The following is a 26,199-nucleotide window of genomic DNA, read 5'->3' as shown; positions in this document are numbered from 1 at the left end:
GCTGGTGTACACCCCTGCACTCGCTTCCCTTCTGGTCATTGCTGCCTCCCAATGGTTCACTGACAGAATACCAAGACCATCAAGTGACCGTATGGAACTGGACTCTGCAACGCATAATTGCTAGATTGCCTTTGCATGGGCTGCTGTCTGTTACAAAAACCACTCACGACGGAATTTCAAGAATTGACCGTTGGGAAATCCTATACGACTGTATTCCTGTGCTGACATCACATTGCAGCGAACGAGGGCCGCATCGCGCCTCGACAGCTTGCAGTTGCATCTTCACCATGATCTTGGCCGCTTCTCACTAGAAAGGCGCCGCTGAGCTACCGATTCCTTCCCCTCCCGAAAGCTTCCCGCTCGTCAAACCCCATCAGTCACAAGCTATCTACGTATCTCGATCATCCCCGCTGTCTTCAACTCCACTCAACCTCTCATCAACCCACCCTTCAAGATACGGACTTGAGCATTGTGCCATTCCATCTCTCATCTCTCGTTCGCAGAGTATACATACATCGTCTTTTCCATACATACATCGTCCACGGCAATCTGCGTCAACTTGAACCCAATACCAAAACCAACTGCGGGCAGAGCAACAGCCACTTCCAAAATACAACCACTAACGAGCAACGGCCGGAACGAAGAGACGATAACGAGTTACGGGACCACCACGTAAGGATACGATACATACCTGACACAACGACACGCTCTTGCGAATCGAAACGTGCATTCCAATAATCGCACACGAGATTTCTTGACCTACTACACATCACAACTGTCTCAAGAAAGGCAAAACAAAGAACAACAAAACAATGGACTTCGCACCTTACCAAGCCGCACCCCCGGAGCATGGGCGCACCATCTCACCACCCGACTTCACCTCCTCCCCACGCACATCGTGGGACTACGGTCGCCGTTCTTCCTACTCCCCCGGCAGCGGAAACAAGTACCAACAGCGCCCAGCGCAAGCATCGCCTCCGCCACTTCTACACCCACAACCACATCGTGCTTGGTCGGGTGAGGGCATCAGCAGGTATCAAAGTCCGAGTGCTACTCCTGGCACCGCCAATGGGATCGGCAGTGGCATTGGGTTCAGCAGTAGGAACGGCAGTGGTGGAGGAGGAGGAGTAGGAGGAAGCATGGGCGAATATTTCAATGCGCTGGGCGCTCGAGAGGGGATGGTGTCCGAGTTTGATACGAGCTTGGGACTGAGGCTGGATTATGAGGCGTGTTTGGCGTATTTGGCGGTGCCGCCGCTGGGAGCGATTTTGCTGTTGATTTTGGAGCGGAAGAGTGATTATGTCAGGTGAGTGAAACAAGACCCATCTCTCGGTATGGTCGAGGAGTTAGCGTTGCTGACATGTGGAACTGGGGATTAGGTTCCACGCATGGCAGTCCAGTCTGCTTTTTACGGCATTGTTTGTGCTTCATTTGTTGATTTCTTGGTCGAGTTTCCTCAGCTGGCTGTTATTTCTGGCGGATTTGGCGTTGGTAGGATGGCTGGTTATTAATGCTTATAGGGACGCCGACACGTTAGACAGGTATGTCTTTCGGGATCCAAACAAGTGGACAAAAGCTGATTTGGTTTCCAGATACGAAGTACCGATTTTTGGGCCGATAGCAAGCGGGATCTTGGACGACGAGTAGACGACTGTGGTTATTGGGGCTCAAACGCATCAGGATCAGTCCGGCATCGTGGTTGTCCTGGGAGAGTTGATACTTGACACTTGACGAGAGGCGTGAATACGGCCTTCTCGTACTCTAATGTAATGCGCTGGTATATTTTTAATCCGATGAGGGATGTATCGAAACAATTCCTATGTTATCGAGCTGCTTCCCCGTAAGGGACAAGCTCAAGGGTTTTCGTCAACTCCGTTTAAGACTTCATGAACATCGAAATTGGATGAAGCACAGCAGATGAATGATCGTGCAGTGAAACGAGACTGAATTGAAACCGTGAACCTGGATGGCCGATGCCGCGTGGTTAGTCAGCTGTGGCTGGTTCACTCTGGGGTCAGAGTGGGGTCTAGAGCTGAAGTACATACTGTGGGGCGTTAGGTACCCGGCCTTGTTACGTCGCGCTTTTGCCTGCAGCCCAGCTCCTGGTCAACCACCGACAGCACTCGAAGCTCTGTGCCGCATGTCGACCACGCAACTGCCACCATCCACGCAGCACTGCACTACAAGCACGACCGACGGTCTCCCAACCACAACGCAAACAACGGCGATTTTCATCACGAACCACCACTACTACTTCACGTCGTCCTTTTCAAATTCCGTGGAGGTTACATACAGAGGATCAGTAACCCGATCTCTGCGCCCTTGCGACTTTCCTTACCGATACCCCACATTCGCAACCGCCTGCGTCAGCCATGTCGACCCTTGAGGAACTCGACGACCTCGATCGCCGTGAGCGCGAGGACAAGAAGAAGGATCAGGACAAGGATAAAAATAACAAGAAGGAGGGAGATGGCGATGCCGAGATGAAGGATGCCGAGCCCGAGGCCGATGACATCCTAGATGAGGAGATTCTGAGTTTGAGCACAGAGGACATCCTGATGCGGAAGCGCCTCCTCGAGAACGATGCCAGAATCATGAAGAGCGAATACCAGCGGTTATCACATGAGAGGGCTACCATGAAGGACAAGATCAAGGAGAACCAAGAAAAGATTGCCAACAACCGGTAAACATCCCCTACACTCCCCTAAGGCTTGCCTTCAGTAGCCGCCAAACCTCCCCTACTAACGCTGGCCTCATCAGACAACTTCCGTATCTCGTAGGAAATGTCGTTGAACTTTTGGACCTTGACCCGACCGCCGAGTCCTCCGAAGAGGGCGCCAACATCGACTTGGATGCCACGCGCGTGGGTAAATCGGCAGTCATCAAGACATCGACCAGACAGACCATCTTCCTCCCTCTCATCGGCTTGGTCGACCCCGAGAAGTTGAAGCCCGGCGATCTCATCGGTGTCAACAAGGATTCGTACCTTATTCTGGATACGTTGCCCGCCGAGTACGACAGCAGAGTCAAGGCCATGGAGGTCGACGAGAAACCTCAGGAGAAGTACACAGATGTCGGTGGTCTCGACAAGCAGATTGACGAACTTGTCGAGGCTATTGTGTGGCCTATGAAGGAAGCCGAACGGTTTAAGAAGATTGGTATCAAGGCGCCCAAGGGTATGTCTTTACCAAGATGGAGCAGAAATTCGCTGCTGTGGTATTGCTGCTAACTTCTGAAATAGGAGCCTTGATGTACGGACCTCCCGGAACAGGCAAGACTCTACTCGCCAGAGCTTGCGCCGCTCAGACAGATGCCACATTCCTCAAGCTTGCTGGCCCCCAGCTAGTGCAGATGTTTATAGGAGACGGTGCCAAGCTCGTAAGGGACTGCTTCGCCCTAGCAAAAGAGAAGGCCCCGTCAATTATCTTCATCGACGAGTTGGATGCCGTCGGTACCAAGCGTTTCGACAGCGAGAAGTCCGGCGATCGTGAAGTCCAGCGAACCATGTTGGAGCTCCTCAACCAGCTCGACGGTTTCGCTTCTGACGACCGTATCAAGGTTCTCGCCGCGACGAACCGTATCGACGTCCTCGACCCCGCTTTGCTTCGTTCCGGTCGTCTCGACCGCAAGATCGAGTTCCCTCTTCCGAACGAGGAGGCACGCGCACAGATTCTCAAGATTCATTCCAGGAAGATGAAGGTCAACCCTGGCGTTAACTGGGGCGAGTTGGCGCGCAGCACGGATGAGTTTGGCGGTGCCATGCTGAAGGCCGTGTGTGTCGAGGCTGGCATGATTGCCCTCCGTATGGGCAAAAACCAGATTGGACACGAACACTACGTTGACGCTATTTCTGAGGTGCAGGCCAAGAAGAAGGAAGTGAGTATTTTCCCTAAGAGAACCAATGCTTGTGTGCTGCTTACTGACCACGCGTTCAGACCGTCAACTTCTACGCTTAATGTTATTGCATTTCCTACCGTACTGAAAGCGACGACCGAACTACGGCAAACAACAAGGTCATGGACGGTTCATAGAAATTTGGCATGCAATAGAGCTAGCGTTGGGTGGGGCATGTCTTGTATCATAATGAAGCGTTTTACTCTGATGACTTGCCATGCCATGCAAATACTCGATAACCCAGAGGCTTGATGACTCTGATGAACAATGTTTGCTGGCCTTCTTGTTAACTTACTGTTATGTTGCCTACCCGGTACTCTCATTCTAGACGGTGAAACGGTTTCCAGTCCGCCGGTTTCGCTGCCCTGATATTGTCTTGGTAAAACTAAAATGTTAAGTATAGCATCAAACAGATTTCACGGGTTTCCGTATATGGTCCGTTGACAATGTGACCACCTGTTGTTTGATTTTGACCATACTTCAATATCATCTTGCATTTCGTCCTTGAGTTGCTACACCAGTGGTTTGCTGCTTCTATGACACTTCATTTATTTGTTTTCGAACGATTCTTCCATAATGTGGATTTGCTTACCTTTTTTTCGTGGCTCAAGATGTGAACTGTACAAAGTACAACAGATTGCAACTCGCTCCTAATAATCCAAAGCTTAGTCCTCAGAACTAACCCGATAAAGACCTGCAGCTTGAATGAAGATCCAGGTGTAGGTCGTTTGCCAGAAAGATCTCTCATGGTTTAAACATTGACTTTGAATTCTCACCACATTTTTTTCAGAATTCCGCATGATCCTGGCATCCACGTTAGAGCACCATCCCTCATAGTTGGTATCCGACAAACCCGAAGTACTCCGTTGGAACAACACGACCACTCTGCCTCTTCACTACCGCCAATACGTAGCATGTCAAAACTTGAAACGACCAAAACGAAATATCACTATAGGACGCCAGTGGATCCTGTAAAAACGACCCTCGAGATGCTCTAGTAACCTTGACATTCTTGGATCAGGCAGATGATTTGGGCTTTGACCAGATCATGGATGGATCACAACCTGTTTTTCTTTTTTCTTTTTTTTTCTTTCATTTTTGTTTTCTTCTTCTTTTTGTGGCACAGGTTATGATGTTGCGTGAGAAGAAACCATCGATGGATTATCTCCGTAAAACCTCATAGCGCTCTATAGGATCTAGAGAGAAACAGTATTCACGAATTTTTTGTCAGTTGTGAAGGATCGTGGTTCAGCGATGCTCGAGTGAACATCTGCCTCGCTGAGAAGTTCAGTGCAAGATGTGCCCTGGCATGCATCAATATCAGTCCATCCCGTTATTCCTGCCGAGTACAAACATCTTTTGAGACACTTGACAGTTCCCTGCACAGGTGACTGCAGAGCATAACGTGGCATCTCAATATCGGATGACCTCTCAAACGACCCTGAATTCTGCAAGCGTTGAGAGGTGACCCGAGATGAGTGGTGACTGAAACGGTGGTCGCAAATCCTCACAGCATCACACTCGGCTACCCGTCAGGTCCCCCCCTCCCCAACGAGTATCAGACTTCATTTCCGCAGATCACACTAATACAGAGTCATCGTGGGGTAGTAGACAAGATCAACAGAAGAAACAACAGCTTCCAAATACAAATTTCTGCCATCCATCTACCATCCAAATATTTGGCTCACGACAGCTTCTTCTGGATCTCTTTCTACTGATCGAGGGTTAGGAGAACAAGAGAGCTTAGCATGTTAGCGTGTCTTGGCGCCAATGGTCTGGGCCCAACACCAAAATGTCACTAGGGACGGCAGCATGACGTCATTGCTTTGGCACAGAAAAAGATGTTTTGGTTTTGGCCTGTGACACGATGATGTGACGGGGCTGGAGGATACAAGAGCAAACGATGATGCCGGCCTTCGTTTGTCGAAGGCAGAGAAGGGATGAGAGATTGACAGCAGACCAATGGCAAGACGGCAACAAGCTTCAACTAACAGCAATTCACGCGGGAGTTCAGGCGGCGACTGCCAATTACGTCATTGTATCGGAGCTTCCCCTCCCCTCTCACTCGTCCACCTTGCCTTCGCAGAGCATCGCATCTGTGTAGGGACCGAGACGATAGCTTGTTCCTGCCAGTTGTAGATCGAAACGGGGCTGTACAAAAAAACTCTGAAGCCGGTGGTGGATAATGAATGCCTGCCACTCTTGTTTTCTGTAGACATGCTCGTGTTCCTACCAAATACGTGACACTGGGCAGCTGCCAAATCGTGGTGCCAGTTGTGGCTTGTTTGTTGTGTTTTGTGAAAAGAACAAGGACGCGACACAATGCCTGGCACCAGTCGGGCAGGAGTGACGTCCATGACCGCCCCTCGTTTTCACTTGGATCTTCAGTCCCTTGGTTTTGACCAACGCAGCAGCTGCCTTCCTTCCTTCCTTTGTCTTCTGGAATCCCAGGGCACATCAACATCAAAACAAGTTCTGCCGATTTAACCTTCTCTTCTGTCGACTTCCTCTTTTGCTTTTTCTGAACTGGAACACGACTCAGCTTTTGATACCCCCAAGCACATACTCTCACCATCTGTGTGCATAATCTTCAAACAACAACCTCACTACCACGCCGTCTTCGTTGCTCACCCCGACAATAGTAACGTACCTTTAAACTCAGTCCGCGATGAGGATCGCAAAGACTTTCCTCTCCCTGGCCCTTGTGGCCGACGCTGTCTACGGCAGCTCGTGGTTTTCCAATGCTGGTGCGTAATCTCGCTTTTCTGATCTTAGCCGACACCCGCTGATTGTGATCTTTTCTTCACAGCCTACAACAAATGGCACGAGACTGAGCTCGAGAGATGGCTTTCCGACCACGATGTCCCCTATCCTACACCTGCGGACCGCAAGGAGCTTGAGAAGCTCGTCCAGTCCAACTGGGATGACCAGGTGGTCGCTCCTTACAAGGAGTGGGATGCTGCCAAGCTCACCGACTACCTGAAGCAGAAGGGAATCGAGACCAAGGACTCCGCCGGTGCCACCAAGGACTCTCTCATCGACCAGGTCAAGGGTGTCTGGTATGAGTCTGAGGACAAGGCTCACAACTCCTGGCTCAACGTGAAGGACTGGATTTTGGACTCGTGGACTGACAGCCAGCTCAAGGCCTTCTGCGACCGCCATGGCATCCCAGGTAAGTTTCATTATCTCGCATTTGATGCAAATCCGCTTTGAGGTACTGACAACATCACAGTCCCCCAGCCCCGTAAGCGTGATACCCTTCTTGAGAAGGCCCGTTCCAGCTACGAGACCATCGCTCAAAAGGCCGGCGAGACTGCTGCCTACCCTGGTAACTGGCTGTATGAGACCTGGTCTGAATCTGACTTGAAGGAGTGGCTTGATACCCATGGCATCCCTGCTCCTCAGCCCACTACCGTAAGTTGATATGCGTGAGTGCAGATCTTGACCAAGCATTAACCATCATTGTAGAGAGACAAGCTTATCGCTACTGTTCGCCGCAACTCCCGCCTTGCCTATCTCCGCATGAAGGAGCAACAGGCCAGTGCCACCTCCAGCGCCCAAGCTGCTTATGCGACCCTGACCGACAAGCTCATCGATGCCTGGAGCGAGTCCCAGCTCAAGGACTTCTGTGACAAGAACGGAATTCCCGTACCCCAGGGCACCAAGCTCAACCAGCTTCGTGCCCTTGTCCGCAAGCACCGCGCCGATCTCCTTGGTGATACCCTTTCTGCTTCTGCTTCTTCGGCTTTCGGTGCTGCTACCTCTAACATCGGCTCCAACTATGCCAAGGCCACTGATGCCGCTTCCCAGGCTGCTGCGGATGCTTTCGACAAGGCTATCAACACGTGGTCTGAGACTCGCCTCAAGGCCTATCTCGACGCTCGCGGTGTCCCCGTTCCCCAGGCTTCCAAGATTGATGAGCTCCGCGCCCTGGCCCGTAAGCATGCCCACAAGGCTGCTTCTGGTTACACTGCTTGGACCTTCGATGACTGGACCTACGACAACTTGAAGGACTATATTCTTGCCCACGGTGATGCCGCCGGCAAGAAGGTCGCCAATCAGGCCGGTGTTACCCGTGACCAGCTGCTCGCCGCTGCTCAATCTGGATATGCCTCTGCTTCCGCTGCTGGTGGCGATTCTTACGCCTCAGTTACTAGCTACCTCGCTAAGGCTACCGACTCTGCCAAGGCCCAGACCTTTGACACCTGGAGTGAAAGCGATCTCAAGGCTTACCTTGATAGCTATGGCGTAGTAAGTTGATATTACCCTTTCAATACGCAAATCAGTTATTAACACAATCTACCAGCCTGTCCCCCAAGGTTCTACTCTCAACGAGCTCCGTGCTCTGGCCCGCCGTCAGTGGACTTACTTCAAGTACGGAACCTCGACACCGACCGAGACCGTCTTTGCTAAGATCGGAGAGAGCGCGAAGGCCGGTTGGGATTGGATCAAGGGTCAGCTTCATATTGGTGCTGATGCTGCCCAGAAGCAGGCCATGAAGGCCGGCGACAAGGTCAAGGAAGGTGCTGATTCCTACCAGAAGGGCGCCGAGAAGGTTGGCGACAAGATCAAGGAGGAGCTCTAAGTTCACCTGATCTCGTGATACCCCATGTCTCCTATCAAAGAAATATTCGATACCTTCACCATACGGCGAAGGTACGCTCATGACTTGTGTGATGAAGTGACGAGGACTTTCACAACCTAATTTCAGAGGATGGAAATTTTGGGAATTATTTACCCCATTCGGAGGACGAAAATGACACAGACGGGGGAGTCATGGGCTGGTTGTAATGCAGTTTAGCATTTATCATGGAAGGTTGAGTGATTAGGAAGGTACAAAGGATTATTTCCAAGGCAGTCCTGGAGTTTGTCGTTATTTTGATATCAGTAACCCATGAAAATTTTATGCATCGGTTGTATCTTTGAAGATACCTTCATTGTGTCGATCTCGTGAAGCTCGTGGATTATGATATTGCCATGCAGACACTTACTCCTGCTTAAAATCAGTGTTTTTTCTTTTCTTTCTCAACAAAGTCGCTTGCGCTTTCGTAATGCCCCACAGTGTTGGCTGTTGAAGTCAGCTCAGACATACGCAGCGAAAGTGTAGAATGATACACACATCGGGTTCTGAGATGTAGTATAATTCAGGACAAGTGGATTGGAAGACCTGTTCTCAGCTTGAATTTGGTGAACCCCAGCAAAGCCATCCGATTATCTCTTGTACACGCCAACATAAAAACAGCTCCCCCTCATCCTGGACAAATTAGTTGAGATCTTTGACATTATACCGTGGGTATATACAACACTCCTACTACGCATCCAAGCGTCTTTCTAACACCTCTGATCTTGAGTTCTAGGCCATTCCTGAATAGAAATATCCAAATGGGACTCTAGCCGATGTCTTTTCGAATTGTTGTAATCCCCATCACACTTTTGCAACGGCCCCCTTTTTGTCCTTTTTTTTTTTTCTTGACGAGTGGTGGCAGCGGGCTGGTTTCCCTAAGCTGTTGGTTGGTCTCATCTACTTTGTCCTAAGACATGCCCCCTTACTCCTCGCCTAAGGGCAGAAAAAGGTATCAAAATTAAAAATAAAATGAAAATAAGAAAAAAAGAAATTTGAAAAGAAGAACTTCTGTACCTCCCCTTACCCTCTCTCTCTCTCTCTCTCTGTGCCCATCCCCGCTATTCCCCCTGACGGATAACCACCGTCTCCGGACTAGCAATATGCGTGGAACTTTCTCAAAGACGCCGGATACACTACTGGGCTGACTGGACCTGGACACACACACATGTTCTCTGCATAAGTTTCCGTTGCCGTTTACGTTTTCCTTTTGCATGCCGGAGATCTGAAGTCACTTAGCTAAGTCCGATCCATGGCAATTTCCTTTTTTGTGAGTCGGTGTTTTTATTTACGATCTTGAGAGGTTCAGTGGAAGCAATTCTCTTAATTGGGAACACGACAATTCACAGCAATGTTTCTAGCGAAGCATTTGTGGAATCAAAAACTGCGTGGTATTATTTTATTTTGATAGTGAAGCATAAACGTCTTGACGGCGGAAATTTTTCTATTTCTATTTATTTGCATAGTGATTTGGTGGTTTTTGTCATCCGTCTTCGTCATCAGCACTTCTGGGGATGGGTTGGTGGCGTAGTCGGTGGTGAAATGACCGTCAAGTGACTGTGCTGTGATATGCGTGGATAGAAGGGGTTGACGACATCCAAATGGTCTAATGAGGTGATGTATTTTGCGGCCAGGCGTAGAAACTACCTTCGCTTCTCGCTTCTTGCGACTCATGAGCGAAGCTTGAGGTTGGTCGTCCTCGTTTCTGCTTTCATCGTTCCACTCATCGCCTGCTATAATCATTGTAGATATGATGGTGGCTATGATGACCATGTTGTTGTTGTTGTTGCTGATGTTGATGCTGATGCTGATGCTGATGCTGATGCTGATGCTGCTGCTGCTGTATATGGGAATGAGTGCTCTGGACCGCCGTCGTGTACTGATGATGGGCATACGATGGATACGACGGGTATGCTGACTGAGGCTGCTGGTGGTGGTGATATTCCTGAGAGGTGCTAGCACTAGTAGTGGTAGCAAATCTCCCGCGGGCCAGCCAGTCCCCGATGAGATCGTCCGTCGTGGGTGCTTGATGGTGAACTCCCACTCCCGTTAATTGCTATTGCTCATGGTATTCGGTTGTTTGGTATTGTGTTGGAGGTGGGGGAGGGGCGTCTTTTTGTGGCACCGGAAAGTTTGTGTTAGTTTCCAATTGTTTATGTTGGTCAGGGGATCTCAGTGAGTACTGAATGAGGTCTTACATGATGAAAAGTCCGGCTCTGGTGACGGTGAGGGAGTGATGTAAACCAGATCTTCAATATCCTCTGCTTCTTCATACCCGAATGTGTTAACTTGTTGACAGCAACCGTAGTGATGATTGTTGTGGGGCATACCCTTGGCGTTGTAGGCGAGCTCTTCATCCTTTATCATTCCCTTCTTGGATGCCCGCTTCTCGAACCGGTTGATGTCTTTTGGATCCACGGGTCGCCCTCGGAGAATGAAGCGTGTTTGTTTTGGTGGGTTTTCATTTTCTCGTCGCCTCTTGGTCTTGATCATGGCCATGTATTCGGACGCCTTGGTGTACTTGGTGTCCAGGTTCCACTTTTTGATCTGCGTCTTATACTGCTTCTCGCTAACGATTATTGTTAGCTTTTCTTTTCTTTTCGTTTTTCTTTTGGAGATACACTTTTACAATCGTAAGCACAGACTTACGTTGCCTTGAAATTGTGTCTCGTATGCATCTCGTTCATGACATCCTTTAGCTTCATCGTCGTATACAGATGAGCTATCAGATCCCGGTATGGCTCCCAGTCCTCAGGTCTGGTTGGCCTAAAGACTGTACCAACAGCCATCACAGGGGATGGTGACAAGGATGATGACGATGTCCTGTCGTAGTTTGTCGTGGGTGAGTGAAACTCGGTGGTAGGGCTGAGGCCAGAGTAATGAAGTTGGAGGTAGAGTTGTTGCGCCATCATCAATTTGAATGGAGGACCCCGTCCGGGGATTTTATCGAGGCCGTCGGTGGCGATTGTCGTTATGTGAGTCTGGCAGATGATCGTTTGCTGTGCTTGGTGACCCTAGTTTCTTGTCGAGCAAGAGTGGATATGTCCCGGAGGATTTGTCGCGGCAGTTCGTGCGTGTATAGTAAAGATCTTACTCTTTGAGCTTGGTCCCATTCATGTGGTGTTGAATGGATGTTTTTGGTAGAAGTTCACAGCAGAAGAAACATGGACGATGGTGAGAAGCACTGGCAGGTCCCAAAGCTTATATCATTATAGACTTGATGGTCCAACATGGATGCTACTAGGTAAGACCGGAACGCACAAGGGCCCCGGCTATCACGATTGGCAAATTCTGTGAAATTTTTCTGCAACGCTGCTGATGAATAGTGTATTGATACTTCGGGCGGTCTCCCAGTTTGGGATAACAGCATGCCAATGATACGACAAGTCGGCTGTGAGAGGACATGGTCACAGGTCGAGAAAGGGGGGGGTATGTAGGCGAATGAAAGGGGGTGGCAAGCCGAAGTCGCTCCAGATGGGATAAGGCTGGAGCAATCCTTGGAAAGAAAGCCGGCGGAGTGTGCGATGTGGTGATGCAGATTGCAAAGAAATCAAAACATGATGCGGGGCGATGGGACGGCAGTTGGGCAGCTGGAAAATCAGACCCGGGGGTCGCTGAAATTGTTAACATGTTTGGTTTACAGGTATGCAAGCGCAGGTACAAGGGGTCACTGCCCCTGACCAACCACAGCATCCGCATCACAGGCTCCCCAGGAGCCCAGCTCTTTGCAATGTCCGGGTCTTTCCAGTGCGATGGGCCTGACAAGTTCTTCGGACACTGCCGAGGGGCAACACCCTACGACCCACATCCTTCCAATATGCCGTTTTTATGTGGAATTCGGTGACATTCTGGTGGCCAAATCGATGAAGGTGGTTTTCTCCCCACAAAAACCATCATCAAGCTTCCAGATGCTGTTGAGTCCGTTGGGCCAGAACCTGCGTCCACTTGACACCCACAACCGCTGATCTGATTTGACATTGTTACCATTCAGACGGCGGAGCTCGTTCCGAGCTGGTCGGCGAGCACAACAGCAGCGCATCATGGCCTGTCTTGTTTGCCATCGTGGTGTACACTAAACGACGTCGAGGATCATGGCTGACACTCAGCGGAGTCCTGCTTATCTCCAAGTTCATCACAACCAGGCATATCATGCATGAGTTAACGCGGCCCTGTCGTGTTGGCCTTGTGCTTCTCGAAGTCAACTGTCATCTTGACATTAGCCTGGGGTTGGGTTAACATTGTGCTTCTGGGCATTGATATTGACCACTCTCCCAGGTCTCCTGTCAGGTTATTCGAGGAGCGGTGATCCCACCATGGTGTTGTCGGTGGTTTTAAGCTTAAACGTCGTTTCCATGTTGTAAGACGACGACATCATATTCCGTTTTGAGATCCCCCGAGGTTAAGTACAACAGTTACACTACTATGGTACACTACAAACGTGGGTGGCTTCATATGATCGACGGCACGTCACAAAGGCGCCCACCATGGGCCATGCCGCCACGCCTTACTCACCCTTGGACTGTCCTCGGGTTCTACCGGCCAAAAGAAAATATTTGGAAGTCATGAAGAGCAGAACGACCCGCCATCAACACCTCTGCCGAGAGAAGAAGAAAAAACGGTTAGCGTGATACTTCCATCTCACAGAAAACTAGGATTTTATGCTGGTATGAGTGCTAATCTTCTGTAGGTGTCTGTCTTTTGCCACTGATCTACACTATCGGCGAACTCACAACAATTAACCTTTTCTTTCCCCGGCAGAGGTCAAGATCTATGGCTGCAAGGATCTTGTGCAAGACATCTCCGATTCAGGCCAGAACACATGAGCCAAGCAGAGCTCCGGTCTGGACCTGCGTAAGGGGGTACGACTTTGACAGCACGCAAGCGGCTCTTTAGACATAAGAGTTGCCCAAACCCTCCGTGTTCACAGAATGTGGCTATGATACTCAGTCAGACAACTGTCTTATAGGAGTCCTCAAGCTGTTCGCACCTGAAGATACGCGTGCCTGTCAGATGGATAGAGTACCCGTATCTCATGCATCCCTTCAAGACTGTATCTCCAGCCAGCCCCAGCCCTTCGTTTCTATATCACGTCTCGCGCTTATTAGCCGACGACCCCATCCACTTCGTGGCGCCTCTCACAACATCAATGTCCGGAAGGATTTCTATGGTTACCTCAACATGCAGTGTCTAGAATCCCCCAATGTTCCAGCATGGAAATGCTTAGGACAGCCATCGACACCGACATACAAGCGAATGGATTCACTTAAAAACATTTACCAAATATGGCATTTGACACAACGCCAGTAGGCTTCCACTATCACAGCAGTTAACTGGAGTAATCCGAGTCAAATCTGCTCCTGATGGTCAGTCTCCAAGGTGCTGATAACGAAGCCCGTTGTATCACGTACGATACATGAAAGGGTCTATCCGTTTCAACTGCCGGACACCGACTTCAACTCGTACCAACGGGTGTCACTGAGGTTGATAAGGCCGCCCTCGTACTCAACTAATGCTGACTTGCGGTAAGCAACCCATTTGGGAAGCTCAAACGTGGAGAGAATTGCACAATGGGACCAATCATACCTTGGGTGTCACAGAACTAAACGCTCCGGGTCGGGGGCTTAGGATGCACAAGTGCCACGCTGGTTTCGCTTCTGACATATATATCTAGATCACACCCGCTCATCACTGCCGCCGAAGCGATCTCTTCCAAGCTTTGCTGCCGAATCTCGATGCCGGAATCTGAGTGCTGCCATGGTGTATCCTCGAGATCAACTTCTGCAGACAGCCATCTCGAAAAAAGCGACAACAAAGATATCCGGGAGCGATTGCCGTTCACCAACATAACATGAGAAGTATGACTGACTACCTTACTATATAATCTCACTCGTATGATTAAGAATCTACAGACCCCCCTTTGGTACCAAGAACTCGACGACGCCGTCATCACGGCACCACCACCACCACCACCAGAAGAAGAAGCAAGCAAGCGAATCCATCCCGCTCCCACTTACCGAATTTTCGCACCTGGTCACCCCCGCATAGCCGGACGGGAGTAACATCAGCAAAGCGAAAAGCGCTGCAGTCAAGTAGTAGCCGCACCACGGGGAAACAACGCCGCAATGCTGCAGTGCTGCGTTGCTGTGTGGCTGAAAAACACTAGGCATTTTCGATCACGCTCGAGCACACCTAACAACCTCACATCAAGTATTGAGACCAACACCGGCTGTTCAATATTCACCAAAGAGATTTGTTCGCTACAAAGTATGCGAACTAATTATTTCAAATTCCCATTTTTACGACCAGCTCGCCAGGCTAGCGAGTTTTGCCTACCTCCAGGCTGTCATGATTACTGCCATATCTAATGCATGGTAGCAGTAGGATTCAAGCCCCAAGCCACTTGATGTGCGGGATGCGGATGTCTTGAAGGATTCACCAGGGGCATGGAAATCTTGAATTCCGCCCAGCGATCGAAGATCCAGGCGAAACGTCATTGTGCTTGTCAGACAATTGGATGCATGATTGGCTCCTCCGCTTCCTTCCGCTTCTTTAGGTAAGTTCTTTTTGAATATCAGCCGCACCTGCTTTGGACACTCGACCCATTTGACATGATTGCCTATCCGAACCTACCGCTGGAGGAAGGATCGATATCTGTTTAATCACAGAAGCAGTTGCATTATTCATTTTGCCGACAATTCTAATGACCTCAATTTGGGAAACAGGAGTGACGTTTGGGTGTATGTGATTATTCTATTGTTGAAGCATCAGATGCCCTTTTCCATTCCGCCACGAATCTCCCGGTGCAAGGTCTCTACCCTTTCAGGTACCCATGGACTCCGATTTTCCGTAAACCTCGAGCAGCCAGCACTAGCTATTATTATCATTATCTTCAAATCAAAGAGTCCTTCTCTCCATCGACTGCGTTTCAAGGGCCGCAAGGGTCTTGGCCTAAAAACCAAGGAAAGGGATGTTAGAATATGTCTTCTCATTGAATCTTATCTTGCTCAGCACACCAAAAGCTGCGTGAAGACTTACCATAACGGCACATGACCCCTCTCTCCTTGAACTCCCAGTCCAAGGCCATCCTACAGGCCAGTGCCTGGCCCTTGACGGTCCCGAACCGGAACTCCATAATTCTGCTGTGTGTGCGAGTGGTGGGAACAGCAGCATTTTCCTGAGGTTCTGCCTCAGGCTCAGCAGTGACTGGGTGAGCACGCTCACGCCAGTTAGTCGATGCGAGAGCTCGACCCTGGCGTCTCGCCGGGGCCTGAGCAGGTGGCTCGGCGTGAACGGAAGCAGCTGAGGGAGCGGGAGGTTGTCCTCCGCTCACAGGTACGTCGCAGAAGCCTTCCCAAAGGACTGAGATATCCTCCATATCGAATCGGCACTTGGTCCGAAAATACGATAGGAGAAATTTCTCATTCACAATGTCGGAAGGGCCCTCAACTTGTATGACCCTGGTAACGTGATCTCGCTCAGTAAAGGGTGCGGCCTTTACCTGGTTCCAGACTACATTCACAGGCATTCGACCCAGGATGCGGCCTGGGTTGGCGACCGCACCGCCCCAGCGGACAGTCGGATTGTCTCTTGTCTTGAAACGGTTGTAGAACCGCTCTATATGAGGACTGGTGTTAGTGATTGATTGAGGAAGGTGATGTGGAATGTAGGATGCTCACCCGCAGCGGCTCGAGTAAAGAAAACAACGGCAGCAGCAGCCTTCGAGTGACTGTCACTCCTCGGTGAGATGTGCAGCGAGTACACTTTGCCGATGTCGCGGATGTCGTCGAAGATATCCCGCACTGTGACGTTGAGTGGAAGCCCTGTAATGTACAGGGAACAATTTTGGTCGTCCGGGATGTCCGCGGACTTGTTTCTCTCATTGTTATAATCCCCCATATAGTTTTCCGAAAAGCCACGGGCTTTCCGCGCTTCCTTCTCCTCCTCAGTTAGAGGAGCACGGTCAACAAGGATCGCGTCCATGGGCCGAAATTCCCTCCGGGCTCGGGCGCCCTCATTGGACGGAGAGCCAGCCTGGGAGCGGCTGTTCTGGTTACTCATGTCGATAGGTGGTATATAACGTTGATGTGGCTTCGATATGGCTTTCTGTCGAGCAAGTCTGTCAATTAGCCTTAATTCATGAACAAGAGCCTCGCTCGAACAAGAGTACTATCGCACAAGCCCCATAGGGAAGAGAATTGATAACTTACTATGTTCCCAAGTGAACCTGGTATTCTCTCTGCTCAGTGTGAATTTCGAAAGCAAGAAGATCGTAACACGTCCTGAGACGTGATATCGAAGACGACGAGCGTCCTGAGCTGGAATCGAAAGGTGCAAGAATGTTCCTCTGGATGCTGCTGAATGCAGAGGAGATCAATTTTCTTCGTTTATTCCGGATGTCGCTCTGTTGTCAAGGCTCACAAGATCCGTCGTTAGGAGTTTCAAGTTGACAACTTGCAGGCAACTTGATGTCCCAAGGCTGGTCATGTTAAAGCAGCAAAAAAAGAGGAAGAGAATTGCTGACCCTGGGGGATTTTTTATACTCGAATTCCATGGTTCCCACATTTCAAAATCGACAGGTGAATGCGAGAACCAAATGGGCGTATCGTGAATGGTATAGGCATGGGATGAAAGCTCTTGGTGCCCATTCTGGATAGTGAATTGTAGTTTTCTGAAATTCTTGGTGGAGTTCCAGTCGCTCAGAAGGCCAAAGAATTTCTTGGACATCGAAAACGGATGGGACGAGAGCTTTTGATGCTCATTCATGGCAGTGAATTGTTCTTTTTTGGAATTCTTGGTGGAGTTCCTGCCCTTCAGAAGGGCAAAGAACATTCTTGGACGTGGTGAAGGCCACTTGGTGGCGTTCACACGAACGAAAATGTTGGAAAGAGCAGTGGGAAAGTTGTGATGAAAGATGAAATCTTCTCAAAAGGACGCGTGAAGGGCTATTTTTCATTGAAGCTGTCCAGTAGGTCAAGATGACAAAACCTGAAATGTTCGTTTGGTATCTTCTTCTCGTCGTGAGTGAAATCCGTAGCGCGTACGAAGATCCCCGGACCTTAACAGCTCTTCTGCCCCTGCCTCAGCCCAGCCCGCCGGCGTTTTGCTCTCCGTATACCTTGTTGGAGGGTATTGCGAATCCCATCTCTCCTACCATGGATGTGGATGTCGAGTCCAATCTGCGCTTGCTCTCGACTCGACATTCAAGGCTCGAAGGGGGCTAGCAAGTGAAAAGGGCATAACCATTCTTCCATTTTGTTAAGTTGATGTTCAGTACCATCTAAAGGCAATACAACTTCTGTAGGACATGAAGCTGGCACGGTTTATCCTTGCTAGGTAGTCCTGCTACCAATGTAGATTTTAAGCGGCTGCTCGGCTGTCTGGTGGCTCTTGGTCGCTCTTGCTGGGAAGCCTTGGTCTGCACAAATCTCAGTCGAAGTTGCTTAGAAATGGAGGTAGTCTGGCCACCTGTTTAACGTAACCTCAGTGGTCATTTTGCTCTGGTTCTCGCTATTACGTTCATTATATGGAAGGAACGACTACCGAGAAAAGTTGAACACAATAAGAGATCCATGCGCTAACAAACTTGCACCTAAGAAGCCGTCAACCAGGGCTGTTATATCGAGACACAAACCGAACTGTGTCATCGAAAGGGTTTCTGAAGACAACCCTATAGCCTCCAGTTTTCCAACCTTGTGTTGAGGTCCTCTTCCCCCGGCTTTCACCGTGGTCATTCAACAAGAGTAGCCGCTTTTGTCGCTTGCCGATGTGAATGATGTGTTGGTTCCGGTGTTAAGCCAGTCGGGTTACTAATAAATACCGGGTTGCTATAAACACCAGGCTGATCATGAAGAGTGCGTCCATCATAGAAAGTGGGCTCGTCTTAATCGGAGCAGCTGTCTACATCAGATTACTGGGGATTCAATGAAGTCCAGACTGTGTGTGACTTGGTAAGACAGCCTAGTATATGATCAGACTCGTCCCTAATCCACTGGTTATCTTCATTGATGATGCATTCTGTAATACAACGACAATTATTGTTGACAACCTCCCTAGAGGTCTGGGATGGTGTCGCCTTTCCAACACAAGCGAGGGACTTGGTACTGTTTGTCTTGAAATTAACGTTGCGGGCCATGTATTTTTCGTCGCATTGTCGGCTCACGCGGAACAGCCTTGACGAACGATTCAAGTGAGTAACTTGATGCAGAATTCGCCGTTTGCTGTGAAGATGCAGAGTTATAATGGAATGTCTGCAAAAGAAGACCAAGTATTAGCAAGAACAACTGTATGCAAACTCAGTACGCAACTAACTACTAGAGTACCGTCTTGATCGTCAAAAAGGAGGAAGGACGGCAATATTGTTAGGTAAGGGTTCCGAACTTCTCAGTAGCTAGAGGATATGTTCTTAAGAGATTTCCATCGTTCTTCTCATGAGAGCCGACAACACTCAAAATCCTCCTAGAAAAGCGCGGGGAAGAAATAATAAACAAATGTACCGTTACTAATGTCATATTTTGTCGTTGTGTTATGCGTAAGGTCCTTCCTATTGCTGGTCAAGCTCTACTCAATAAATATGGCTGGATGTTAAAGGAATCTGCAGACACAAAGGACGGTTACGCTTCTTTATACTTTTTGCGGAAGACTCTTCCTTCTTACTCATCTGCTCCTTAGATCGAAGTTTGCTTGTTCTATGACAACAGTTCTGCCCCTTAGTTTGTGAGTGACTCTCCAGTTCGACCTGACTAGGGTTGACTCTAGATTTCATTTGTGGGTGTCATCCACTGACTCCATTCCAGTCACAACGGGCTTCAGAACAGCAAATTGAAGGATCTTTGCTGACAGTTAAGGTAAAATACAAGGTAAAGGAATGAAAAGAATGAACTCATTGAGTCAAAAAGTACGCAGAGAAGTCGAGAGAGGAAGAGCATGACACTTTACCGAAATGACTTCCTTCACGGTAGTAATTGCTTCCTGGATCCGCTTCATGGAGCATCGATCGAAAGTGACAAAGGCAGAGGTGAAGATCACATAACACTCCTCGAAGAAAGATTAATTAGTGCTCGGCCATCAGATACGTATACAACGGGTGGGAGCATGCCGTAGGTTTGATGAAATCAGGACCAACGATGTTTATGTCATCTTGCCAATTGGAATGATGAAGTACCAACCACGATAAAATACTCATGTCGGCTGAAAAACTTGTCCAATATCAACCTTGCGACTTTATGCCATAGAACTAGATGGAGAAGGACAGTTAAACTTACACGTCGACGAAGGTAACCCCCAGTGAGCTTATCGGCCGAAAAAAAAAAAAAAAAAAAGATGGATACCCCACGTTTCGTTGTGTTGTCGTCTCTGAAGGATGTTTCTCGTACACGGTTTCCCAGGCAGTTGACTTTCACATGCCCAACACTGAGCCATACTTGAAACACCCCCCTTTGATCGACAGTGTCCAACGTACCTGAATCACAAAAAATTTCCGGCATATTTGTTTGGACAAAACAGCAATTCACCGCGTGATGAGTCCATCAAGGTTGTCGTCACGGCTTGGCATGCCCTGCCAAGGATTTCCGTGGGAAAGAGAGAGTCATCCTCTAGAAAGTTATACAGTGACTCCCTCATATCAACTTTGGTTCTTCCCCAAATCATGATGACTGCTGGGAGAAAACAAAGAAGATAACAGGCAGGCTCCACGTTTCCCCGAGCAAACTTGGGCGTCGTGGCACGCGACAGCTCGTCACGCAAGCCACGCTAGAAATGTCGGCAATTGAAGCGGTCCCGATGCGGCAACGCCGTAGCCCATCATTGAGTGTTCGCTCAACATTCCCCCGCTTGCCGGTCTCCGGCACCACATCACCGGTGGCGGGAAGCTTTCCCGCATCCTTCCCATGAAAGCTTTTACCCCAACCGGTCAAGACTTTCCGGAAGCGAACCAATGACTATGCGGCAAGTTGATGTGGTTAACCTTATTAAGTAGGACCGATTAGATAAGAAATGGTCCTTCTTACTGTATATTCGTTTCCACTGTCCGTCGAAAGTCCGGGGGATTATTTTATGCTTATTTCCATGACTTCCCATGTTCTACCCGCTAATCGCTTTGAGGGTGTCTGTTCCATTGTCAATATTAACAAATATAACAGCAAAAATGGCAAGGTCGATCGAAACCGCCCCGGAGAGAAACGGAGTTTGGGGAGAGGAGAAAAGGGAGGCGGTACCTTGCAGCAAGCCGACTTCGGATGAGTCCATCACGAGCGATGACGCTGGGACTGTCGATGAGATCGTACAAGACCAGCCACCAGCTCTTCCCTTTTCGAAGGCACGATGCATTGCCCTCGTGGCAACGGTTGCGGGAGCTAGTTTTCTGAACGTAAGTAGTCGAGTTGCCCTGGAGATTTCTTGTGTTGTTTTTGGTAATGACCATCTTCGCAGACTGTATCTGGCCAAGCAGTGGTCATTGTCCTGCCAACAATCGGACGGCACTTGGACATACCAGATTCTCGGCTGCAGTGGGTGGTATCTGCGTATAATCTTGCATTTGGCTGCTTCCTTCTGCTTTGGGGCCGCATTGCCGACATCTACGGCAAACGCAAGATCTTCATCTGGGGTTCTGCTTGGGTAGCCATCACTACCGTCATCAATCCGTTTTTGCCAAACGAGATCGCGTTCGATCTTTTTCGAGGTCTGCAAGGCTTGGTATGTTTGGCATGCGACTTTTCATGAAAACATGAACACAAACTGACATACCTTGCGGGAAAGGGGGCGGCGGCGAATGTGCCAACAGCCATTGGTATTCTAGGAACCACCTTTCCGCCTGGGAAGGCAAAGAACTATGCTTTTAGTTGCTATGGTATGTTCCACCGCCGCGTGTTTGCAGTCGCACAAAAACTAACAGCTTGTCCAACGACGATAGCCGCTGGAGCGCCACTCGGCGCCGTCTTTGGCAATCTGGTCGCTGGGCTCATTGCCGAGTATGCGTCATGGAAATGGGTGTTTGGTGTAATAGCCATCCTCGCGGCCATCATCACCGTGGCAGCCATTTTCGTGATCCCGCCACCCAAGCATACTCTACACCAAGATGGAGCATCTGTTAAGGGATCCGTGGACTGGATTGGAGCGTTCTTGATTACAGCCGGCCTTCTTGTCCTCCTCTTCGCGCTCACCGAAGGCAATGTAGTCGGGTGGAGGACTCCTTGGGTCCCGGTTCTGATTGTTGTTGCTGTTGCTCTGGTCGTTGTTTTTGTGCTCTGGCAGCAACACCTCGAGAAGACAGGCAAGCAGGCGCCGATCATGAAGGTGTCCATGTTCCACAGCAAGCGCTTCAGCGCGGCAATGCTGATCATGGGTCTGTTCTTCAGCAGCTTCAGTGGATGGTTGGTGTTTGCGACCTACTTCTACCAGGATTATCAAGGCCAATCCGTGATCCAGACAACACTTCGGTTCCTGCCAACCGGAGTCATGGGTCTGATTTGTGCCTTTGTCGTTTCGCAGTTGCTTTCCCGCGTGCCGACCTACATGATGCTGGCATTTGGCAACGCTTGTGTGGCCATCACTTGCATTCTCTTCGCCGCACCCATTCCTCCCCATACATCCTACTGGGCATGGTCATTCATAGGTATGATTTTGTCTGTCATCGGCGCGGACACGGCATGGCCGTGTTTGATACTATTCACGAGCCACTCGCTCCCACAAGCCGATCAGGCTCTGGGTGGCGCTCTTGTCAACGCTTGTGGGCAAATTGGTCGCGCGGTAGGGCTTGCTATTGCGACAGCCATTCAAACCGCAGTAATGGCTCAACAACGTGGTGTCAGTGTCGAAGACGCCGGATACATGAAAGAGTGGGAAGACGCATCTCTGGCCGGTATTAGGGCCGCCAACTGGTTCCATATGGCGTTGGGACTCTGCTCGCTCGCTGTCGTGTTAATAGCCTTTCGAGGCTCGGGCATCATTGGGAAAATTCCTGCAGGCAACGTCAAGAGAAACGAACAGTCAGCACAACCTGAAGCTGGACGAAAAGCAGCGGACGAGGAAATGGGGATCAGCGAATCTGATGACGCAAAGAGGATATCCCAATAGAGTCAGGTTGGGTTTATGTTATTTATTTTCTGTAAAAGATTGACAAGGGCCATCATTTGTGTACCTCTAGATTTGAAGATGATCTGTATGTGTCGGTGCATTCTTGTCCGGTTCGGTTGGACGAAGCAGTGTGTCTAACGATGCAGCGGTTTTCGGATCAAAGTTTGACGTCAAGTGCGTTTGTTGTAATTGCCGATGCAAGATGGATTTCCATCTACGTTAATAATCAAGGGAAAGTTAGACAAGGACGGTCGCAACGGGGGTAATGAGAGGGCGGGATGACGGAGTGTCAAGTACAGGTTCCGAGTTCGGTCCGCACCTTCCGGACTTCTGATTGTAGCCTCCATTTGCGGTGGCAGGAAGGAAGTGGAAGCACGGCGACAATGGATTGACGAAATATGGAACTTGATTGTACCTTCCTCAATTGCATGGAAATTTGCAATTGTGGCCTCGGACTTGATTTGGTTACGCTTCCATAATGCCAGCCCGGATTCCCTCGTTTCTTCGGCTCCGTCACTGTCACCAATTGCCGAGTTGGGTTTAATGACAATCCGTCGCATCTGAGGTCATCACCACTCATGAAAATAGCCATCACCACGATGCAAAGATGTTACCGGCATTGATCTCCATTACTACCACTAGATCAGCTACCCTTGTCGGGCGGAAGATGATATTCTTTCCCAGAAGATCTACATCATCATGAACCGCGCCCAATGTACAGATACTGCACCCATCAAGGATAACGATGGAGATGAAGTCCTAAACGAGAATCCTTTGTGGCAGTCTCCCAGTCTTTTGTGACTTCTCCCCGTCACGCTGCCACAGCCGCCGGGAGTTTCGTACTCCGGAAGGCAGTTTTTAAACATTTTTGATTAGGTCTACGTCCGATGTCTTGTTTATCATAGCGTCAATGACACCATCAAGAGTGAGGTAGTCTGACTAACCCCATGCTTCTTCTTATTTCAATATCCCTCGTTAATAGACTCCAAGTCATCATGATTACTCCCCCAACCCATCACCGTCATCGCCAGCCATTTCCACTTCATCCTGGACTCTGATCTACGGCCTGCGTTTGACACTTACAGCAGTGTGTGGCAAGGATAGACAGGCAGAGAGGACAGCAGACCAGCAGCCAGTATAGCACAGCAGCTGAAGATCACCGCCTCTTACCTAGTAACCTACCCTCAACAGCTACCCGGGGTAGGCCCATACGAGATTTCCTTTTTCAGCAACTTGCAGTTGAACCTCCCATACCATCTCGGCATCACTTCCGGTTGACACTCATACTCGTCTTCGCGCCTAGGCATGCCCAGTCACGGCTTTAGTGCCCTATCGTGAAATGGCATACCGCCTTTCTGTAGTGTGAGCCTGCGTGCAGGTTAGGCCGCACATATACCAGACCCAGCTTGAAGGCTCTGGGACTGAGACCGACAGTATGGTAGAGCAATGTCTATGGGTGTCGAGAGGATTACAACATGATTGTACACCACACCGAGACGAAAATACTTGCCTAACTTACCATCCAAGCGGTAAATTATAGACTTCCCACCGCTTTGGCACCATTTGCCCTTCCCCGAACTACTCCGAGTTTCTCCGACATCTCGCTCGTCGGACACTCTTACCCCTTTACTTCATTTGACCGCTTGAGTGGCAACAGCTGAAAGTCCTGGGACGTCAGTATGCATCGCCGTTAGAGCTGGTTCAGATATGGTCACCTCCACGGCTGATGCGCCGAATAATGACAGTCAAGATGCTGGAGCAAGATTGTTTGTCGGCAATAACCGTTGAATCACCCGAATGCCGAACGGCTAGGCACCTACCCTTTTGACTCGGATTCATCGATCTTGCTTTACTGTCAGCCTGTTCCAAGAGATCTCATCGGCTCAGCGGCTCACACGGCCGCAGCCCCTTCCCGATGTTTTGGTTCCTGTTCTAGACAGTCAGACAGTACGGCCCAGATAGACGGGCAGCCGCTAGACTTCCCCGCAAAAGAGGCTTGAGCTTGACTCTGATTTACAGCCACCTACGTAACTACCCGCTCTGACCAAACACAGAGAAAAAAGATTTGGTTTTGCTTTCTGTTCGCAGCTAGTTGTTGAAGTTGACCGCTGAATGTCTCACCAGCTACTTGCCTCTCACCTCTTTTTCTAATCGCCAGCATCACCATTCGAATCTACTTTCGTGTCTTAGTTATCAGATTAAGTCGCAAAAAGGCTGCCAATATCTGGAAAACGACCGGCGAGGTGCTGAGTTCTCGCTGGCACCGCTGTGTAGCCTGGTGGAGGGCAGGGCGGCCGGTCGGAGCGGCGGTGACTGTTACCTAGACAAGGCAACCTAGTCCAACTTTCCAACATCTTTCAACTGACGAGGGAAGAAAGGGGAAAAAAAAAAAAAAAAAAGAGGCGGACGGGGGGCAGGAGAAGGCGGCAGGCGGCGGCAAGGGCGGCGGCAAGGTGGCAGGCAGGTGAAGGCGACTTCCTGTGTCCAAGTCGAGTATTTCTGGGAAAGGAAGGTGCGAGCCACCCACTGCAATTCAATTTGAAGCCCGTAAGTCTACAAGCCAGTGTGAGAGACAAAAATGATGTTGTGGAACATGTAACGCTGGCAGACGTCGTCAACGTTGTGACACCAACGAGGATTCACTTTCCATTTGCCGGTTAGTCAAGGTAAGTAGAGGCAGCTTTCTTCTATTGTGTCGCCCTACTCTTCCGGAGCCTCTAGTCCGCTCTCCGCCCGGTATCATGATTCTGTAGTAGCATGTGAAACTAACGGACATGAACACAACGGAAACACAAGGACAAGTACGAGCAGATTGTTTTTTCAAGATACTCATGATAACCGGAAGAGAGCGGGGCTCCGGACATTTTGCCGAGTCAAGTTGTGATTGTCGAGTTGACAATTTCTTCTCCCGTATGAAGTTACACTATTGGACATTATTGCATCCTACTAGTGTATGTCCTCGGCTGTGTCCTTCTGTCCTTCTTTCACTCTGGGTCCTGGGACGAGCAATAACCAGGGCTGGACACTAAAATCAAGTTTGGTGCACTTTCATCAGAGGGAATACAAATTACGGTTTGGAGTTATCGAGTACTCCTCATGTGAGCATCCGATTCCAGCTTTGACTGGCCCACTGGCCGTCGGCACGTAAGTCAAAGGGCCTTTGTGCCGGTACTTGTATTAGGGTTGAGACGATAATTGACTGGAAGCCTGAGTAAATGTTCCGGTTCTTTGTCTTTGCTTCAGCTCGCTCAATGAAATTTCAACGAGCACAATCTACCTATGTGTGTATGTGTAAGTGTCGGATCATGGGCCGAAGATTCTGCTAGGGGTTCAGTCTTATCAATCAGTAGGTGATCACCGATTACAAAGTACTTGTGTCTGGAAGCGGGTTAGGCAAGAAATTGACAGGGGCAGTCACATAGTGCTTACGGTGGTACCGAGCGAAGGATGACTTGAATACTGTAGGTAGCTCATATCCTTTCCTTTTTTCATCAGCTGGCATAGAGTTTCCTCTCTCATTTGACGCTTAAATCATCTTCACTGGGTGGAAACCATGATGTAACTACCAGGTAGTATTGTGTGCGATTGGATTGGAACTAGTGCATAAGTAAAAG

At 49.5% G+C, this 26,199-nt stretch overlaps 6 protein-coding genes across 6 annotated transcripts; 4 read left to right on the top strand and 2 right to left on the bottom strand.

The window, feature by feature from the left end:
- Positions 1 to 588: 588 nt before the first annotated feature.
- On the top strand, positions 589 to 1,781 carry NEUTE1DRAFT_60739 (uncharacterized protein; the record flags this gene model as incomplete). The annotated part of the gene is made up of 3 exons (XM_009851322.1): positions 589 to 1,306; positions 1,380 to 1,541; positions 1,593 to 1,781. 3 exons carry the CDS (start codon positions 813 to 815, stop codon positions 1,645 to 1,647), a joined length of 711 nt encoding a protein of 236 aa, XP_009849624.1.
- A 424-nt stretch (positions 1,782 to 2,205) lies between these two features.
- NEUTE1DRAFT_60736 (uncharacterized protein) lies at positions 2,206 to 4,199 on the top strand (the record flags this gene model as incomplete). The annotated part of the gene is made up of 4 exons (XM_009851321.1): positions 2,206 to 2,683; positions 2,761 to 3,176; positions 3,242 to 3,876; positions 3,936 to 4,199. 4 exons carry the CDS (start codon positions 2,373 to 2,375, stop codon positions 3,954 to 3,956), a joined length of 1,383 nt encoding a protein of 460 aa, XP_009849623.1.
- Positions 4,200 to 6,562: 2,363 nt separating this feature from the next.
- NEUTE1DRAFT_60735 (uncharacterized protein) lies at positions 6,563 to 8,819 on the top strand (the record flags this gene model as incomplete). The annotated part of the gene is made up of 5 exons (XM_009851320.1): positions 6,563 to 6,641; positions 6,704 to 7,066; positions 7,127 to 7,308; positions 7,363 to 8,145; positions 8,201 to 8,819. 5 exons carry the CDS (start codon positions 6,563 to 6,565, stop codon positions 8,477 to 8,479), a joined length of 1,686 nt encoding a protein of 561 aa, XP_009849622.1.
- A 1,735-nt stretch (positions 8,820 to 10,554) lies between these two features.
- Positions 10,555 to 11,424, bottom strand: NEUTE1DRAFT_60731 (uncharacterized protein; the record flags this gene model as incomplete). Its single annotated transcript, XM_009851319.1, has 4 exons — positions 10,555 to 10,627; positions 10,714 to 10,782; positions 10,846 to 11,084; positions 11,165 to 11,424. 4 exons carry the CDS (start codon positions 11,422 to 11,424, stop codon positions 10,572 to 10,574), a joined length of 624 nt encoding a protein of 207 aa, XP_009849621.1.
- A 2,994-nt stretch (positions 11,425 to 14,418) lies between these two features.
- On the bottom strand, positions 14,419 to 16,573 carry NEUTE1DRAFT_39037 (uncharacterized protein; the record flags this gene model as incomplete). The annotated part of the gene is made up of 6 exons (XM_009850474.1): positions 14,419 to 14,594; positions 14,705 to 14,741; positions 15,146 to 15,166; positions 15,343 to 15,386; positions 15,551 to 16,129; positions 16,192 to 16,573. The coding sequence occupies 6 exons, from the start codon at positions 16,571 to 16,573 to the stop codon at positions 14,419 to 14,421; spliced, it is 1,239 nt and encodes a 412-aa protein (XP_009848776.1).
- Positions 16,574 to 20,657: 4,084 nt separating this feature from the next.
- On the top strand, positions 20,658 to 22,652 carry NEUTE1DRAFT_60728 (uncharacterized protein; the record flags this gene model as incomplete). The annotated part of the gene is made up of 4 exons (XM_009851318.1): positions 20,658 to 20,879; positions 20,942 to 21,205; positions 21,269 to 21,359; positions 21,423 to 22,652. The coding sequence occupies 4 exons, from the start codon at positions 20,658 to 20,660 to the stop codon at positions 22,583 to 22,585; spliced, it is 1,740 nt and encodes a 579-aa protein (XP_009849620.1).
- Positions 22,653 to 26,199: the final 3,547 nt, after the last annotated feature.

The sequence above is a fragment of the Neurospora tetrasperma genome (genome assembly GCF_000213175.1).
Source record: "Neurospora tetrasperma FGSC 2508 unplaced genomic scaffold NEUTE1scaffold_2, whole genome shotgun sequence".
NCBI classification, from domain to species: domain Eukaryota; kingdom Fungi; phylum Ascomycota; class Sordariomycetes; order Sordariales; family Sordariaceae; genus Neurospora; species Neurospora tetrasperma.
Note: the sequence above shows the minus strand (reverse complement) of the source record. Positions and strands in the feature narration are given on the sequence as shown.